The sequence below is a fragment of the Colias philodice genome, chromosome 16 (genome assembly GCF_061535455.1).
Source record: "Colias philodice isolate Cphi_HAF_F1 chromosome 16, ilColPhil1 Martin Lab GWU primary, whole genome shotgun sequence".
Lineage (NCBI taxonomy): Eukaryota > Metazoa > Arthropoda > Insecta > Lepidoptera > Pieridae > Colias > Colias philodice.
The window spans coordinates 8,792,985-8,813,548 of NC_143101.1; the positions used below are offsets into that span (position 1 = coordinate 8,792,985).

Sequence of the window (20,564 nt, forward strand, 5' to 3'; positions counted from 1 at the left end):
TGTAAAAATATATAATTCTAATTGAGTTTATAGTATAGGTGGCAAAAGAAAAGAGAAAAATATAAATTGAATTTACTATATCCATAAAAAGAGTAAAGCATGATTTTTATACCACAAGTAACAATTCATAAATCTACCAATACGTCGAATTTCCGTTTTTGAATTTGCAAAAAGCTCATATTTTTTAAATGTATAGGTACTTTTATTTAAATCAACATTTAAAGATAATGCGAAACACCGAAACCATTCTATAATATTATATGCAATGATAGCATATTTGCACTTAATACTATAAGTGATGAATTTAATTCGTATTTAAAAACATTCAACATTTATTTAAGCTCTTCATTCGTTTTGCAATTCATAATATTCATTTTAACATCGCATAATATTTCAAATGGTTATTTAAAATGAAATGCTATCTATTTAACTCTCTACGTACGTAAGAAGATATAAATATTAAATACATATTTTGATATTTATTCATAAACTAACGGTATTCGTGTTTTCATGAATGTAAATGTATATTTCTCATGCCTCAGGAAACATAAGTGTTAAACGCGATTTAAGTGGTTAGTATTCAGGAAACAAACATATTTAATTTTATCAAAATAATATAAAAGTGCTTATTATTAATTCCAAAACCATTTCATATAATTTACTGGGCCTAAACAAAACGCCTACGTAGGAAACTAATCGCCTTTAAAGTACATACAGCTTATAAATATTTTTTTTATTAAAAATAAATCTCTTTGTTTTGTATAGTATTAGCGACGGCAGACAGCTGCTTCACCCGCTTTGTATCAACCCAATAAATAATATTATGTATACTTAAACCATTCTGCGCTTATTCTATTATAAAAAAACCGCATCAAAATCCGTTGCGTAGTTTTAAAGATTTAAGCATACGTAGGAAGAAAGGGACAGAAAAAGCGACTTCGTTTTATTTTATATAAAACTAGCGACCCGCCCCGGCTTCGCACGGGTGCAATGCTGATACTAAATACACTACAGAAAAACTGTAAACGTTGTATATAAAAACATAGCGGACGGCTCCGGCTTCGCACGGGTATATAAAATAGATAGCCGGGCGGCCGACCGGTACCGCCGCAAACGCTACGTCCCGCAATTTTTAAATCTGTAATATCTTCGAAAATATTCACTTAAATCATAAGGTGTAAAGGGCCATATAGATCTATATTAAATGAACAATGTATTCAAGGCATTTAATTGGTTAAGGATTAATGCTGTATTGGTTAAAATCGCATCGAAAATTAGCCATTATTTGTCGTAAAAAGTAAATGACAAAAAAAAGTTATTGTGGGTTATACATAAGAGATAGACATATACCATCGCGGACTTTTCTGTAGACCTTTTCAATGTGTATAATACTTAGTACATTATTTTGATAAAACTCGTAGGGTTCAGCCTGCGTTTGCAGTGGAAGCGGAAAAAATGTAATTTTTTACGACATCACATTAGAAACCTCAAAAATAACAGTACTTCTCCACTATTTAATGGATGTTATTATACATATAAACCTTCCTCTTGAATCACTCTATCTATTAAAAAAAACCGCATCAAAATCCGTTGCGTAGTTTCAAAGATTTAAGCGTACAAAGGGACATAGGGACATAGGGACAGGGAAATCGACTTTGTTTTATACTATGTAGTGATGTAGTGATAGAGAACATTAAAAAAATATTATAATTTTTAACACTAGAAAAAACATTTAATTTAAGTAACACATTATTTACATAACATTTCTGGTACGATAATCAGCTTCATTAACCACTATGAAAACCAAATTTTAAAGCGTATCCAATGGTTATAAATTTTACACTGAAAAATAATTCAACATACGCTTACAGATTTACTGGTATTTTGACATCCGGAATGTTTTTGCATAATTAATTTTCCGTTAATGTTAAACCTCATGAACAAGTGCATAATATTTTAATCGGTGGTTACATTTTAAACCATTTGCATTGTTTAACTGTTACCAGGTTTTCGTTATTATTAATTGCCAAAATATATCTGTGCCTCCAGTGAATAAGGGAATAACTCAAAAACAGCACTTTTCAGGAGAGACAAAAAACTATATATCAATATTAAATCTTTATTAATTCAAAATTTTAAGCTTGTATGTGTAAGATATGATGTAAGACTATATTTTTACATATGAACACATATTGTAACAACCCCCTAAATATACTTTTTTCGTGTTTTTTTGTAGTTGTGGCCTTATGAACGAGTACTTCATGGAATAACTCAATGTATTCACATAATTTTTTTTTTACTCTTTGCAATATAACGACTTATGCCCTTATGCACTATGTTCATAATCGCACAACACGACTTATATTATTGCCAGTTTTGGTTTTATAGAAATGATGTGACTTATTATGCTTGAAATTTGTGTACTTTATGACTCAATTGAGGAAAAACTATGCACGTAGCTTGAAAAACGAATGAAATCAACGGGTTTTTTTATCGTTATTAGATAATAAAAACAAAACATTTAGGTATTTATGCATTTAACCCTAGAAGTCCAATCTACGTAAATTTGACGTATGAACTCTTCTATATTTACCATCGAATCGCTGCAAAATCCAGAACCAACTTATTAGCCGTCGAGACCTAGCAGTACATAGTTGGCTCATCCAGGTAAATTCCGCCATTTGGTTGTAAAGAGGATGTTGTGCGTCATTTTGACGTATAATTGGGCTTTTCGTAACATTTAAGATTGTTTCAAATTTTTTATTTTGTGATTTATTTGAATAATTTTTATTCCAAGTCACGTTTCACATGATATCTATAGTATTATACTATAGATTGAGTACCTATAAAATGGGATCCAGACAACTTTTATACTAGAACGAAAAACCTTCAATTTTATGACGATGACGATTATTGTCCTCCGCTGCATTTGGACTTCAAGCAAGGGGATTGGGTGGCTGAAGATGTTGTCCGGAGTAAAACCGAATATGTTATGGGGTTTTGTTACCCATGTATAATGTAAGTCGTAGATTGTAAAATAAACGTTTAATCGATCTTTCAATAATACAGTACTATGTTGTTAATGCTATACAATGTTTCACCAGTCACCACAATGAGTCTAGTCTGTACAGGTTAGCAGGAGACAATCATTGAGTATTGGTATTAAATACGTATCAACTGCGTATTGCGTTTTGCGTATTAACTATTGTCCTATATAGTGAAAATTAATCGTCGAATCAATTTAAAATTCGATCAAGTGCGTTCCGTTTCGTAAAATATAGATAATAAAAGTGGCAACGCCACAATGTCATGGTGGTATACATTGAGGATACAAGCACTATAAAGAGATAAGAGAAGCCCGAAAACCATATTCCTGTATGTTCATTGTTCAGTTAATACAGGAAAAGTTATAGGTGGTCAGTGGCGATTTTTTACGGCATGATATAGAATTTTAACAATTTCTATATCATATAATATCAAAATAATGTAGATAAATAAAGAAAATACAATGAGCCGCAAAGATTTTATGAAAAAATTAAGCTCAGATTTGAAGGTGCCTTGGATGCAAATACGACTTGTGGCACGCACTTTGAAGAGACTCTACGTGACAAAAGCCCAATTTTTTCAAAATATGTGGTACCAGAGTATCCATAAAATGTTTACGAAAATGCAGGACCAAAGAAGTATCGATATTGCGGATTTTTTTCCTATAAAAAAGGCAAATTACCAAAGCACAGTGGCTAAAACGCTATATGCGGAGAAAACAATATTCATAATTGTCAAGACTGGTTATAAATATTTTTTTTTATGCGACTATTATAGACTATAATATTATTGTCTTGATTATTGTAGTTAGATAATTTTTTGAAAAAAAAGATTAAAAACGAGTTATTTTTTAAAAACTTACCCAATTATAAGAAGAAAATATAAGTTTAACATTTTTGTTGGCTTTTTTTAGATGATTCAATTATCGTTCTGTATTTATATAAACAAAGAGTATAATATCATTAAATGCACTTAATGTGTTAACTGTATTTTTAATATCTATTGCAAAAAATAGTTCATTTCCATAGAAATATATTAGTATCCCAAGTTAACTGATAAATACCTTTTTTAAAAAATATAAAGATTTGTTGTTGGAGATTTATTGAAAAAACGATTTAAAAATAATAAGGAATAGAGTGTGTTGTTTCCGTGCAGTATTCAATTAATAGACCAATAGCAACACGGCATTAATGCCAAACTGTCTCATGTCGTCACTTGAACCAATGACACTAAAAGAGTTGTTCCTTTATGCTCATGTTAGAAAAATGACACAAATGCGTTTATACTAAAATAGTGTTAGGACTGATGGAACAAAATGAATTAAGTCTTTATTCAAAAAGTATAACTAAACATACGTCTTTGTGTTCGTGGGTACTTTTGACTCGAGACGAATAGTTCCTTTGCGATTGCCTAAAATGATGGATAAGGTAACTTATACCGTTAATCACACCCTACTTATACCGTTTGGGTCATTCGAAAAAATGGGTTAGGACGCAGCTAGAGATATGACCTTTTGATATGTTGTGTATTTTGACGAGCTGAATCCAATGGTGCAATAAAAACCAAAGGGAATAACTCGTCTTACTCCCTTATTCACTGGAGGCACAGATATTTTACATAATATTCAAGCAATACAGGGAATACATTAGGTATTATTTTTAAATAAATTATTAAACTCATTAATAATTATGTTAGTAACAATCTACTACACATATTGAAATTGTTTAGTTGTCGTAGGTACCTATTTGAAAGTAAAATAGGTAATTAGCCACTATTTATTTCTGCCGTCTCTTTTTGCTCACGATAGTTCAATCGTGTCATCTTCCTTTGACGTCTTAAGGGGATTACTATGGTCAAAACCGAAAAACACCTTATACATATTGAATTTTGTTGAGGAAACTGTTGGTTTGATTGTGTTAAAAAAAATATATGTGATACTCAAGGATATAATTAACAAAGTGTATTGTTTACTTTTCATTTTAGAACGGCTTAAACATAAAAAAATACATACAAATCAACCCCTTTTTGAACATAAAACGCATTTTGTTAGGAAAACGGCTACATATTTATACATGAAATTTATACCAAAAAATATGTTATGATATTTGTAACAATTTGTATTGATTGTTTTTTCAATTTTCATTATTATCGTTAAATTATCAAGAAAAAACTCGAATTTATAATAAAACCCACATAAAACCTCACCTCTATTGCATATTTTCGACGAAATTTGACGGTGTCAGTTCGACTCGGACGGGGGACTGTACGTGCGGTTTTTTTTGCAAAATAACGCTAAAATTCACCGAATTGAATGTTTTGTTAAATTAAACCAGATTGTAATAGGTATTTACATGAGCAGTTCATGAAATGAAAGTTAAAAATAGGTATGTAAAGATATAAAAATCTGTTTGTAAATTAGTTTTGTTTTTGAAAGGCGTCATTGAATAATATCCAGTGTTGATAATTTTTGACAGTAAAATATTATCAGAAAACACATACCTATAAAACAGTAACCAGACTTTCCCTGTGTCTTGAATATTTTTTTAAAAAAGATTAATTGCTGTTCTATCGTATATTTTAAGGGTCCAAAACAATCCAAAGCCGGGAGATACTGACAAAATTTTGGGTCATTTGTAACAGGATGGCGGTTCTACAGTGGTCTTAGTACGCAATGACAAAAAGAAAAATCATGGTCAGAACAGTGGTACCGGCAGACTAGTCGCGTGGGCGTTAGTCGAACTCGTCGGATAAATTACGGAAGGCAAACGATTTGTAACACAAAAATTTTAGGATTTACCGATAGCCCATAAAAAAGAAGTAGGCGGTAGTATCATGCCATACTTTTCCGGTGTAATTTACAGCCCACAATACCGACGTGAATCGTTGATTTAAAAAAAAATCAACCATTTGTACCAGGCTAATTTTTGCACAGGTAATCATCGTCCAGTAGCCATGTACGAAAATCGCCATGCCATACTTTTCAGACAGTTCCAAATGGTCGCCATACAGCCGAAAATCAGTATTTTTTTTTATATTGTACAAAATCATTTAATTTTATATTATTGTATAAAATCGTAGGAAAGTCAAAACTGACATACCTAAACGTATAGCAACATTTTTAGCCGTCGCCATTATAGGACGAAATTCTCAATTCAACTGAATTTTTTGTTGGTTCCGTTACCTCCGCACTTTTAACTGGGTGAACCGATGATTTCTTCTACACTAATATTATAAAGAGGAAAACTTTGTTTGTTTGTTTGTTTGATTGTAATGAATAGGCTCATAAACTACTGGACCGATTTTAAAAATTGTTTCACCATTCAAAAGCTACATTATCCACGAGTAATATAGGATAGGTTTTATCCCGGATTTTCCACGAGAACGGGAACTATGCGAGTTTTTCTTTGAAACCGCGGGCGGGGCCGCCGGCGGAAAGCTAGTGATTCATAAAAATATAAATTATATATATATATAAATTATATATATATAAATTATATAACAATAATTCCTTTGCAGTGACTCTCCGAGGAAAAAAGAAATAGATTCGTGTTACAAATTTTAAAATCATACATAGAACATTTCCATCGACAAGGTTTTCTGGTATTTATAATCTACCGCCTGACAACTTAACCTCCCTCCAGTTGGTTAGTTGTCAGTCGATCGCTTACATTTTTTGAAGAGACGATCAGCGAGCCAATTGATCTGAAACAGCCGACCAGTGCGGTCTATAAGTGCCATAGCCGTGCCTTGTGATTTATGTAAGATTTAAGAAAACTATCAAGTGAATGTACCAAGTGAAGGAATAATAAAATATGAATTGTGACGAACGAAGGCGTTTTTATTCTACAACCCAACATTCGGGATAATAATAATCAAATAAGGTTTCATTATAAATATATTTATAAGAAAAACGAAGGTTTTTTCAATATTATTTTTTTTGTTAAATTTTTACTTCACGAAAGCGAAAACTCTTCTGAAGACGTCAACTCTCTGGAAAATCTGTTTAATCGGAGGATTTTAATAAGATACTAAATAATATGTCGCAGTCATCTGGAGCTGCTGCAGCTGGTCTGCTATTTGATTGAAGACTAGAGCGATTATTGAATGACCACATGTAATTGAATCATTCAATTGAATGACTAAAGAACAACTCGTCATCCAACAATATGCCGAACGTTCTATCCGCTCTGTTCAAAGGGCTATAAATTCGCTAACTAGTTGGACGTCGTGAGTGATGCTTGTTAAATCAACGTTCGGCCTAGTAATCCAAACAAATATCAGATTTAATCAGATGTCGGCGATGTCTTATAGACACAAATAATGGAAACAATGCTAAAAAACATAAATTTAAAGTTACAGCATCATAAAAAATAGATTTGAACGGAGCCCTCAGTGCGCGAGTCTAACTTGTACTGGGTAGGTTTTATTTCCTTCTCGAATACCTTTAATCTTCAACTGTACTATAATTTTCCTGTTGCCATGACATGGTGGTACTGATCTACACACGTCACATGCATTTTTTCCAAAGCCACAATAAAATAAATTATCCAAGTTTGCACCCTTATAAAACCAATTCCAAGTTGCCCAATTTCTTCCTTGCCCGCGCCAACATAATATGTAAGACTGTTTAACTATAGCGTTGAACATTGTAATAGACCATAGATACCGACACAACTAACACTGTATTCTTTGAACGGAAGGTATGACCCATATCAGTCATAGTCATAGACTCTGGTAACTTCAGTCGCAGGAAAATCACTCATTTTGTAATGTGTTCAAAGATAAACAGTAGAAAAAAATAAACTCAGTTTAAAACACGTTATAATATTTTTGATTTTAAGCTGCTATATAGTCGATAAATAGGCACCAAACTCTTAAAGGGGTATAATATTTTAATGTTTAAAAATCGAAACACATTTTTTTTCTCGTCATCATTTCAAAGACGTAAGGGATTTAAAAAATTAACCCCGAACTAACTACAAAATACATAACAAGTCGAAAAAAACGTGATTTCTTGTCCGTTCCCCTATTTTTTTCGGTGTGTGTAGGTTGCATGCATATATTCCTACTAGGTATGAAGAGATATACAGAGAACGCTAAATACATTTGCCTGGTCACCATTACCATTCGATACACCATGACATGGTAGAGGCCGTTCTAAAGAATTACGTCAAATAATGTACTCCATCTTTTATATCTCTGTAGGTGAGATGTTCTCCACCCTAGCCATCATCAGGTCTCCAGGACATAGTAGAGTCCGTTTTGAATAAAATTAATTACTAAATCGGTGTTTTCTTAACTGTTCCCCACTCTAGAACTTATAATTACTTGCTTAGTCATCTTAAGGTCTCCAGAAAGGGTCATGTAGTAGAGACTTTGCTTATAACGGTTAATGTTGAAAGATGAGTCTTCCTACATTACATTTACAACATACATAGTACACAATATTTACTATTCATAAATGTAATATGTTACTGCCTCTCAGAGAAAACATAAATTAGGTAGAAACCACTAACACATTACGATACAATACGATACATTTTACAATTCCATAATCTTTGGTCACTTTTACTTCAACAATGATGTATATTATAGAGGGCGGTTAAAAAAACAAATTCAAATATAGTGACAGAATCATTAAGGTCGTTGAACCATGTAATTGCCTTAATCGTGTGAGCGAATATTAAAGACGAACGGCAAGTTGCGACGGCAGCCGTCGACGTAGGTATTAAGGCTTATATAGGTCTACCAGAATCTGATGGCATATTTATATTTAATAAATAAAGGATTTTCATGTGGCAACTTTATTTGACAACCATCAAATTGGTTGTCAAATTATTTGTCTTCTTTGTAATTGATGAATAATTTTAAGGATTTTGTCTAAAAAATCTTAGAAAATGTCGAAAAAGCCACTGCGATCACAAGCAAGAGGTGTTGTTTATAATGTGTATAGAAAAACATTCGATGAAGAAGGGTCAAACACATCACAATCTTCAATTTTGAATATTTTATTGGTAAATTGGACTTACCCGTTTTGATACTTTAAATTAAAAATATTATATGTAGGTAACTATAATATTGTTTGTTGTTTACAATATAATTTTATGAAAACTTATTACAGGAGTTTCCAATACGGCTATTCGTCAAGTCCAAGCTGTCCAAGTCAATTTTATAATATGTGTATCTGATAATACTTACGAAAATAAACATAGTTTTATTTTACTTTTATTTTATTTTATAAAAAAATTATAAGCCATCTAGATTTGATCTGCATTATCATTACATCCATACTTTCAAATGGCATAACGATAATGAATATACAAATATAGGTATTTGTAAATAATAATATGTATTACCTATATAAAAGTAATATGTATATTATGTGTACATGTAAGTATGTACCTACATAATATTAAGTGGATATCTCATTATAAAGTAGAGTATTGTCCACTTATGTAATGTGACTAATGATATTGATAACAAAATAAAAAATAAGCAGTATCAAGATCGTTCAGTCCATTTTCCCTAGGGTTGCACACTCAAAATTTTGATTTCCCTAATTGCCATCAGATTCTGGTTTACCTATACATGCGCTAATAACCTTGACCATACTTGACGGATCTCAAACCTCTCCCGCTGCACCTTCTTTTTTCCTCGCATTTTGTATTTAAAAAGATACTAATCAGTGAAACAAAATATCCTCGTCAGGGACTGTTGTGTAACTGATAATTTATTAAACATAAAATTTTCAGAGCTCTAAGTCAGCAGGTTACGAAGTTTATAGAGTATTTTCGGAAAAATCGATGACCACGGCACATTTTTTTTCTAGAAATCTATTAACTTTGGAAAAAAGTCCTCGCGAGAAATTAAAGATCAAAGACCATCCTATTTTATATATTTTTTTCGGTATTGTGCTTTGTGTTGTACCAGACTTTATAGAGGTTGAACATAGTCGAATTTGCCGGGTAACGCCTTAACTGCTGCCGCCGACGCGTTGACGACTGCCGTCGACATGTAGCGACGGCTGAAGTAGCCTCTGCCGTTCACAACTTGCCGTTCGTCTGTAAGAACTCGTGTGCCGTTTTCGAAAGATGTACGTGTAGAGAGAAACCTATACAGTACATCATTAAACTAATAATATCATTATTGGGAGAACTTTTTTAATTTAAACAATCTTTACAGTTTCGCAACAGCCTACAGCCCAGTTCTGGCCTTGACATCTGAGTTCTGCCACGATGGTGTAAGAGACAGGCTGATGATGGTCGCTAATTCGTTCTTTCCGATCGGTCAGATCCTAGTTGGGCTCCAGTCGTGGGGCATCTTGATGCAAAACTGGAACGTCTCACTTTTCAATGGATTTATTGGTAAGTTGATAAGATTAACATTGATTATAGTTTGTATTTAAAGGTGGTGTTGATTTAAAATCCTTACCATTTTCATGCACAAGCGTTCTGCGTTTTCCTTTGTTTTTTGTTGGCTTCAGTCAGTCGCAACAGAGCAATTTAATGGTAGATATGGTCGCAAAATACATAGTCAGGAGGCTATCGAGGAAACACCGTGAAATATCTCATTCCCATGGGAATTCCCTTTCAACACGGGAATGAAGCCACAGGCAGAAAGCTGTTAAACCCTTAGATCATTACTTAATGATCTAAGGCTAAACCATAAAAAATCGATACAAATAAGAAGAATAAACGTGTAATTAAGATAATTTCAAAAGTGTTGATATGATCCTCACCTATTCATAGATTAGGGTTCAATATTATGTAACTTATTAACAATTAAAGCATTTTATTTATTATACAAATAGCTGTGCTCTGCGGTTTTACCCGATAAATGGGCTATCTAACACCGAAAGAATTTTTCACATCGGACCAGTAGTTCCTGAGATTAGCGCGTTCATACAAACAAACAAACTTTTCAGCTTTATAATATTAGTATAGATGAGTGTGTGTTCAGAACAGGCTTGGAACTTCCCTGATGTTAAAAATAACCTGTGGTAGGGAAGTTTATATTACAATATCCATCCACACAAGAAACAAAATTCCATGATACCCCAAATTGTCCAATACACACCAGATGCGGTTTCTTTTTTCTGCCAAAACTTATCCAATAAGCGCAGTGTTACAATCACTTCGATTTCGTTGCTTTTGTAAAAAAACTCTTCAATCCATTCTCGTGTCGGCGTTTTCCCTTTATATTTTTCCATCGGACTTTGCTTACAGTTCTTTGGTGGACACTTTTTATCTTTTGCCAATCACATGTTTTTTTGGTTAGCGGAAAATATGTTTCATACTGCAATCATAATATTATGAAGGGATATGGGCGGTTCTGACCACTTAATATCAAGAAGCTAACCTTTTGCTTGCTCTGTAATAAACATTTAAAATTTTTAATTTCTCTTTAATTAAAATATAAATGAAGAAACATGAACTGCATTATCAATAATAGAAAAAAACATTCAAATTCCCCTTTTTAATATAAATGTAGAAAGACAGTTCTGAAGATCTGAGTTCTTGTATCAAGGAAGTATTAGGTACTTGACAATCCATACTAATATTATAAATGCGAAAGTAACTCTGTCTGTCTGTCTGTCTGTTATTCAATCACGCCTAAACTACTGAATCAATTTGCATGAAATTTGGTATGGAGATATTTTGATACCCAAGAAAGGACATAGGCTACCTTTTATTGCGAAATATGTACCACGGGCGAAGCCGGGGCGGACCTCTAGTATATTATAAGTCACTGCCAAGACCAAGATGTTTGCAACCGAGCTCGATTTACATTATTTAAAGCGTCTGGTTGAATAGTAGGGTGGATCGTAATTTTTTTTTTTGGAATTTCGAAATGGAACTATTGCCAAAAGTTGTCAGATATGATTACATTTAAAACTGTATATTTAAATTTCTTGATATATTTATGGAAATACTGCCCCAAGCCCTCTGATATTTTGAGAAAATACACTTTTTAGACAATATTTAGATGTTTGATGGAGATCAATAAAACAGTAAATTTTCAATAAAAATTACTTTTATTAGCTTAGAAACTATCCGTATTATCATAATTATAAAAACACGGATCTTAATTATGGAAAATTATAACTGGTGTTTCGACAAAAAAAATTGCAAGATATAAAAAAATCAATGTGTTTTGTAATCTTTTTTTGTTTCAAAAACAGGCATAATTTTACGTGATAGAAGGCGGGTTCGTATGAATCCATCCCTTCTTATTGGACCACACACTGCAGCAGAGGCTTCTGTTACTATTTTAACACACCTCTCTGTAGCTTGGGTGTGACAAGGGTACTTTTTTAGAAGAGGTATTATAAAATGATCAATTTTTTCAGGCGTCTCAATGCACTCGAGTATTATGCTTGTGCTTATGTTTTTTTTAAAATTGGAGGCTCCGTGACGACCATATCATTCCAAATGACGATGTCAATGTAGTCAACAGCATTGAAATTTAATTGAGGAACCTTAAATTCTCTCACGCCCCTAACTGCTGAATCACGTGCCTTAAGGATTTTACGCAGTGCCAAAACTCTTATATTTTTTCTTTCGTCAGCCAACATAGCCAACAAAATATTCTCTGTATGACCAAAGAAACCATTTCGTTGTATGACTGGATCTACTATCATTTTCAGGTGTTCGGGGAGGTACCTTGAAAGAATAATGGTTTTATGCAAATGTTTTGCACCATAAATACATGTTGGTTTTGTTTTGATGAAAAATTTTGATGAAATAGTAGTCTAATTGAATAAATGAATGTTTGAGTTTGAGTTTGAAACCACATAGGCGCGTAAACATTCAAAATAAATGTTACCAAGTGTATTAGGTTTTCCGTAGGAGACGTTGTCGAAACGTATAATCTAAGTAGTCTGTTTGCCATCGTGAGCCACCTGGAATGAACAATTTTGCCAGGATTCTTTTTGGATAAACTTATACTACAATGACCGCAATTAATAGCCATACAAATATCATACAGGTACTGTTGATCGGAGCTCAAATCTTGTACGTTAGAAATATCTCGATAGACCTTTATCCTTTTTATTACTGAGCGAACTTCGATAGTAGGTATTGATGCTGACTGCCATTCCAACAACAATTTCTCAGACAGCGTTTTGTAAGTGTCAGTAGCTAGGTTACGATACTGTTTCTTACCTATACTCAGCCAAATGTAACATAGTATAATATCTTCATATGTAGGTAAAACATTCGATTTTAAATCACGTCCATGACCGAACAAAGGACACTGCAAATCACTACGAAGAGTAGACAACGACATTTTAAATTATTTACTCGAAAAATCACAACAGAACTTTATTCAAGTTTAAAAAATTTCCGTTTTTTGCTAGTAACTAGCGGGACCGCGGGGGTCGCGGGGGTGGTACTAGTGATGTCCTAGGCGATAATATTGAAAGATTGACTTTTATCTAACCTAAATTGTATTACAAAGTTTTAGAAATCTTATTAAATTATATAAAACAAAAGGAGAAAAATACTCGAAATTTTTGAAATTTCTCAAACTTGAAGTTACTTGGGGCAGTATTTCTAATTGACCAATTTCAAAAATATTTTGGCTATAGAAGATCTATACATTAACACAACTTTTGGTAATAGTTCCATTACGAGTTAACAAAAAAAAATTTTTTTCATACAACGACAATCCACCCTATTGAATAGTGTTAAGAATAAATCACTGTTATATTTTGTAATCAAAATTTACTGTATAATTCGATCAGATATTGTTACTTCTCAATTTATTAAGTATTCAATTAAATATAATTTGTTTGAAAACAAGCAAAATAATATTCGAAGAAGGTTGTAATAGACTAAACATAATATGTATTCGTGTTATTGTTTTGACGATAAATTTCAAGAGATTTCTTCATGTTTAAAAGCTATTTCGTCGTACCAGACTAATAGGGTACCTAAACAAACAAATATCAATGTTTATCATTATCATTGAATAATTAAGTAACAAAGAAGCATTTAATTTTTTATAAATATACTAGCTGTGTCCCGCGTGAACCCGCCTTGCTCCGCTCCTATTGGTCTTAGCGTGATCATAGTATATGGCATAGAGCCTTTCTTAATAAACATCTAACACTGAAATAATTTTTCAAATTGGACCAAGTAATTCCTAAGATTTCGCATTCAAGTAAGCACTCTTCAGCTTTATAATAATGAGTATAGATTAAGCTTTAGATAGGTTTTACCTTGGTTTTTCGTAATACATTTCTTATGTACAATTTTCTTAACTTGACTAAAATCCGCCTTCATCGTTAAGACATGATGCGACTCATATTTCATTCTGTCTGTAAATTACATGACATCTAGACAGCCAGTGGTGCCTAGGGCGTAGTTATCAAATATGGCTGTCACAAACATGTGAAGAATAATTGTACTCATATTTCCAACGTGGTAAGTATTCTAAACGAGTAGCGTAACATACTTAGATATTTGCTGTTGGTTCCATGAATATGATTACGAAATATGGTTTGAAAAATAAAGATGGTGTGATTTTTAAAATTATTAGGTAGTGCAACACCCAAAAATGTTGTTAGAATTTAAACGTAACATTTTGTTCTATTCTCGTGTTAATAATATAAACTCAAGCTGTGGTGGCTTGTAGGTAAAGGTCACAATCGAAATTTTAATTTATCTCATTATTTTATGCTCATATATCGTTCTAGATAGGTCACCTGGTGGTTCAAATGACCAATATTTTTTTTCAACACGGGCCTGTAGTCTAAACCAAAATTTTTTGACGTCAAGTGACATCTACCAATCGCTCTTGGTCAGAATCACAGGTCAGAATGTATGACATTTAAGTGGAAACCCATGGAAATGATCAAATGAGCCTGTAAGAGCGGGGGCACACGATGCGTTGCGGCGCCGCACCGCAAAGATTTCACCGTGTCAAGCTTTGGTCTGGTGATCATGACGCACAACGCTGAGGTATACGGTTTGCGATGCCGGACACTCAATCATATGAAAAACGTCGACAATGTTCTCTTGTTCCGTCGCAGTATGCGTCCGCGGCGAAGGGCAAGCGCGGTGAGTGGGGAGGTGTACTCCCGCACAGCGCGGCGTCATTCTCGATTGAACACTGCGGTGTGCGGGTATGCGTCACGGCATATATGAATGCGACAATATGAATTTTTTCGAAGATAATTTAATAGAATTAGTTCGCAGCTATCCTTCTTTATATAAAAATAAGGACAAAAAACATAAAAGTTTGATAATTACAGCAAAATTGTTCATGTTCACGTCTACCTTGGTAGCTGCGGCAAAATCAACTGACCACCTCTCCGCAGGGACGGTAAATGCTGCGTCGTGACGCTGCGTTGGGACGCATACCTCAGCGGTGTGCGTCATGATCACCAGACCAAAGCTTTAGTGGGCACACGAGCGGTGCGGCGCCGTTACGTTGTTATGTCGCAGCGGCGTCGTAGCAGGGTTGGACAGTCTGTTAATGAAAATGGATCGTAAAAGACGTCTGTTGTTGGCGCTACTATTACGCCACCGACGAAATCGACGTAGAAATCAATCACAATAACTTAGAAAAAAAATCGAAATGAGCGAGCGTATGTCCATTCCTTGTGACGCAAAACAACTAAGCGGTGCCGCTCCAACTTCGCAACGCATTCACCCCTCCCCGCCTCGTCTTGGTGGTTGCAAGTCTGGTGCGGCGCCGGAGCGCATCGTGTGACATGCCACAGATATTTCTATGTATGACGACGCAGCGACACCGCTCCGGCGACGCACCGCCTCCGCAACGCATCGTGTGCCCCCGTTCTAAGCCTCCAAAATGTCGACTTGAAACACACACGCATTTAAAATATTACAAAAAATGTTATATATTTTAGTACAAAAAAATTTGATATAGGTATATTTATCATCTTTTCAGTCCTCCATACATGGAACTACTACTTCTTAATACTATCGTTATGGCCGTGTATGGCTTGCATCTCCTACGCTTTACTACCAGAGAGCCCAATGTATTACATCACTCAACATCAGTACGATAAAGCCAGGGAAGTTCTTATTAAGGTTTACAAGGAAAACACGAGGAAACCAGCCGATACATTTAAGGTAAGTTGGCTTAATTGTTTTCGGAATTATTTACTAATGCTCCCTGTTTCTAGGGGTGTGATTTGTTTGTTGAGAGTAACATGTGTAACTAAATAGTGTAGAGATCAAGCTGTGTTGTTTGGAAGTAATTTGGGAAACTATTGACGCGATTATGTAATTTATTCTGTGATAGACAGCTACGTTTTTCCTTAGTTATTGTCATAATAACGATAAAGACTTTGTTTATGCTGTCATTTCCGATTATTTCCAAGAAGTATACTTTTCAAAAATACATTACAAGAAATATATTAGACCAAAAACACACACTGATAAAGAAAATGGACGAAAAGAAAATTAATAAAAAAAGTTCAATCATCAGACACACATTTACCATACTAATAAAAAGCGAATTCTTCCTTTATTTTGAAGTAAATTGCCGCTTTAGGTGTAACAAAGTGCACTATCTCGCGGTTTCCTCAAACCAAAAAATTGTTGGCCATCATCCAGAATCACCTTGGCGATTACGTAATTGCTGGTCCGGCTAGGGTTGCCAGACATTTGGAAATTTCCGGATAATTGGATAAAATATTTATTTTATACGGAATAGAAGGATGTCGTAAACCTCATAAATACCTACCTACCTACCTAAAAATAGGTTGAGCAATAGCATTGAATTAATTAAAAAATATAGAAATGGTGATTATTTTGTCTTGAAAACCGAATATGTAGTTACAAAAATTTTATAAGTACCTAGGTAAAAAAAAGTATTTTTTGTAACCAATCGATTAAATAAATAAAATAACTTTTTATAGATATCAATGTATAGATACGACTGTCTTTGTTATTTACCATTTATTGTAACTATTTATAATTTTATTTCATGCTCTGATAGAAAAATAGGATCACTCAGACGCAAGAAAAAAATTAATTTCGTTCATTCACATCCATTTTGTAAAACGATATTTTTCTAGAAGTTATACAATAATGTCAAGATTTTTCATCAAAATAATATATTTAAGTACTTATACTTACAGAATTTTTATATTTAATTTGGGAACCCTAGGACCAACTAAATCGTGTTTTTATATCCCATTTGGCTAACTTAAGCGATATGAAGTTTACTACGACAATAATTTATAACTTTTTCATCACTGAAACGTTAGCTGTTTTTGTGGTTCATGATATTAATTGGCTACTTGAAAGGTAGAAAGTTTTGGTAGTTTGAGCGAATAATCGGTGTGATAGTTGGTTTTATCACGATACTATAAAGATTCTTTATAATAATTATATGTATGGTTTATGCTGTAAAAATAGAAAAATAAGTTTTGTCAAAATGTTTGCTTATCAACATGTGTTTTGAATTATTGTTCTTACAATATTTTTAGTATGAAAATTGATTTTCTTCTTAATGTAGAGAACATAACTGCTACACTTAATATGCGTTTTTGCTCCGTATAAATTACGTATTTCAAATTCCAACCGATTTAAAAATACGCTAATTTCTAAACTTACTTAAACTTCGTTAAGAACTTTTTCATTCGTTCCATAGCTAAAAAGATTACAAATCAACCCTCAATCCAAGAAAATTGATAATTTAACCGCGTCCGATTCAATTTCATTAGCTATTCCAAAGAATTTTACTTTGGCGTGGTATAGTGTAATCAAGAAAAAATGTCCGCCTGTCACACCGACACGTAACAGAATTAACGACTTCCAATTTGGTAGGATAATAGCCGGATTTGTTGTGTCTACCGAACACTGTTATCTGTGAGCGATTTGTTTATTTTTTGTTAATGAGCCTATTTCTTGTTTGTAGAGTGAACGTGGTTAAGTTAAACGGTTGTTTTAAAGCGACTGTTTTTGTATGTATTTATTTTGTATTTATTATACCTATACTGCCTATACTACCCTGCATAATGAATATGCTATGTGCTAGTACCAGCTGTGCTTATTGATCGCGTATATAACATATTATGTAGTCTGTGCTATTCTATAAACATGCAGCTATCTTATGGTCACTTTATTAAAATAATATTTATTAAATTGGTGCAGGTTTTAATCCTGTTGAGATCCTTAAAAATTGCAGCAGTTAGTCTTCTGTTCTCCGTGAACGTACCTGAAACAAAAAAATGTGTGCGTGTACTAGAGTACACACGTAAGAAGTGAAACTTCTTTATGACCTTATTTTTCAAAAAATAATTTACTATCTACACTAATATTACCTATAAAGAGGAAAACTTTGTTTGTTTGTTTGTTTGATTGATTGTAATGAATAGGCTCATAAACTACTGGACCGATTTTAAAAATTCTTTCACCATTCGAAAGCTACATTATCCACGAGTAATATAGGCTATATATTATCACGCTAAGACCAACAGGAGCATAGCCACGCGGGTGAAACCGCGCGGCACAGCTTGTATACAATATTACAGAAATACGTTAGTCTAACACGCTCGTCGCTTCGCTCCTCGCTACCTATTTAAATATTTACACCAGCCGCTGCTGAAACTCGCTCGCTTCGCTCGCTCGGCTCGTGCGGTAGTTCAAAAATCAAAAGTTAAATACCATTATTACACCTAAGTATTAGAAAAATAGATGTAATTACTTATTTACTTTTTTTAGAAATTCACTGGAATTAGAATTAAAACAAACCCTTTGATTTTGCTGATCACTTTAATATAACATGTATATAGTCACGAGTACGGCGTAACGCAAAAATGTCACGCGCGCGGCGTAACGTAACGCAAAAATGTCTCACAAAATTTTTGTCCACCCCCGATAAAGAAGTTTCACTTCAAAAATAAATATTTGTTTCATCATTATCATCATCATTCCAGCATTTCAGGACGTCCACTGCAAGACATAGGCCTATTCTATTTATTAATATTTGTTTAATTAATATCAATAAATAGAATATAAAGAAATACAATTAGCTTAGCTAGTTAGCTTTATTGCTTATCTCTTTCCCTAATTTCATCCAGATTTGTTTAGCCGTTTCTATCTGAAAAAGTATAAACATCCATCCATCAGTTACCTATCACGCTTACAATAGAAGCCTTGAATAGTCATTCGTAATACTTTGTACTACGTTTCTTTTCCTTTGTATTCTACAAATATTATAGATAGACATAATATTCAAAATACCAACAACCTTCACTAAAATCAACGATAAATACCGCATGTTCTTTAGATTGTATAAATCTTTTCCATAATCCTATTTCATAATTCACAGACATCGGCAATCACGATTTAGTGCCACGAGGAGACACGCTACGTAAATTATTAAGCCCTTTTTATTTACGATTGACTGTGTAATAGACGGTTTTGGTACATATTTTCGATTTTAATGTATGCAAGTCTTGAATGATGTGAAATGGTCTTTATGAATGTATTGGGGTAACCAATATTACAAAATAAAAAACAACAAATAAACAAACAAAAATAAGATTTATTGCAACCGTAATTCACAGAATGATGTTTTTAATACTCTTTCTCTATTATATTATATTGTCTAACCTAACCTTTTTAGATATAATTTATCTATTAATAAGTACCTATTAAACAGTATTTATAAAGTGTGAGATGATATATTATATTTTATGTCCTAGGAAATGTCTGTATGTACATAAAGTACATCTTTCCATATATAATTATTATGATCATATTATCAAAATATCAAAATCTTCATTTTATTTTTGGAGCCAATATTGAGGCGTGTAATCTTTTATTCATCGACTATAGTTATAAAACAAACGTTGACAAGCGACGAGAAAATAATATTATGTTCGGAATACTACAATTACCCCACATTTGATTTCCTTAATGTATGTCATTAATCATATCCCCCTTTATATTCCTCCTTTTTATATTTCATAATTAAAATAACAAATTCATGTATCAGAGACATCATACCTTAAACCAAAATTAAATTTAAATTGTAAAATTAAAGTCCTTACCACCATTCATTTATTATATTAATTAACCAAATTAATTTCCTCAAAACGATCGGCATTTAATTTACGAATCAGAGACATAAAATCTCATTAATATAATATTAATGAAGTTATACAAGCGTGGAAGTTACAGTTTTTCGCTTCAGAGATCAACTCGTACCAAGATGTGTTAAAGCAGTATTTCCAGTTTGGAAAAAGGACAGCGCTATATAAGTTGTATAGCGCCATCACTTTCCCACACTGGAAATAATACTGCTATAAGACATGAGTCGGATCATTAAGTACGTTTGGGATACAATCGATATCAGTGTGACCCAATTTTGTTGTAAGGAAATTCGTGATATGATCACATTTCAAATGTAAATTGAGTTATATTCCTTGGTTTTCGAAGTAAAGTTTTTAATTAATGTAAGGAAATTGCTTATTGAAGTGAAACTTCTTTATCGGGGTTGGAAAAAAATTTAGTGTAACATTTTTTCGTTACGCG

The 20,564-nt window shown here is 33.1% G+C and overlaps 2 protein-coding genes across 2 annotated transcripts in view; one reads left to right on the top strand and one right to left on the bottom strand.

Annotated features, from left to right (window-relative positions):
- Window positions 1-20,564, bottom strand: part of LOC149481869 (zwei Ig domain protein zig-8-like) — a 281,774-nt gene that overhangs the window by 152,254 nt on the left and 108,956 nt on the right. The window lies entirely within an intron of this gene.
- LOC149481872 (synaptic vesicle glycoprotein 2B-like) overlaps window positions 1-20,564 on the top strand; it is a 37,762-nt gene that overhangs the window by 9,372 nt on the left and 7,826 nt on the right. Inside the window, exons 4-5 of the mRNA XM_089705075.1 lie at window positions 10,228-10,409; window positions 15,961-16,145. Coding sequence (XP_089561201.1) covers window positions 10,228-10,409; window positions 15,961-16,145 — 367 coding nt within the window. The remainder of the gene's footprint in view (window positions 1-10,227; window positions 10,410-15,960; window positions 16,146-20,564) is intronic.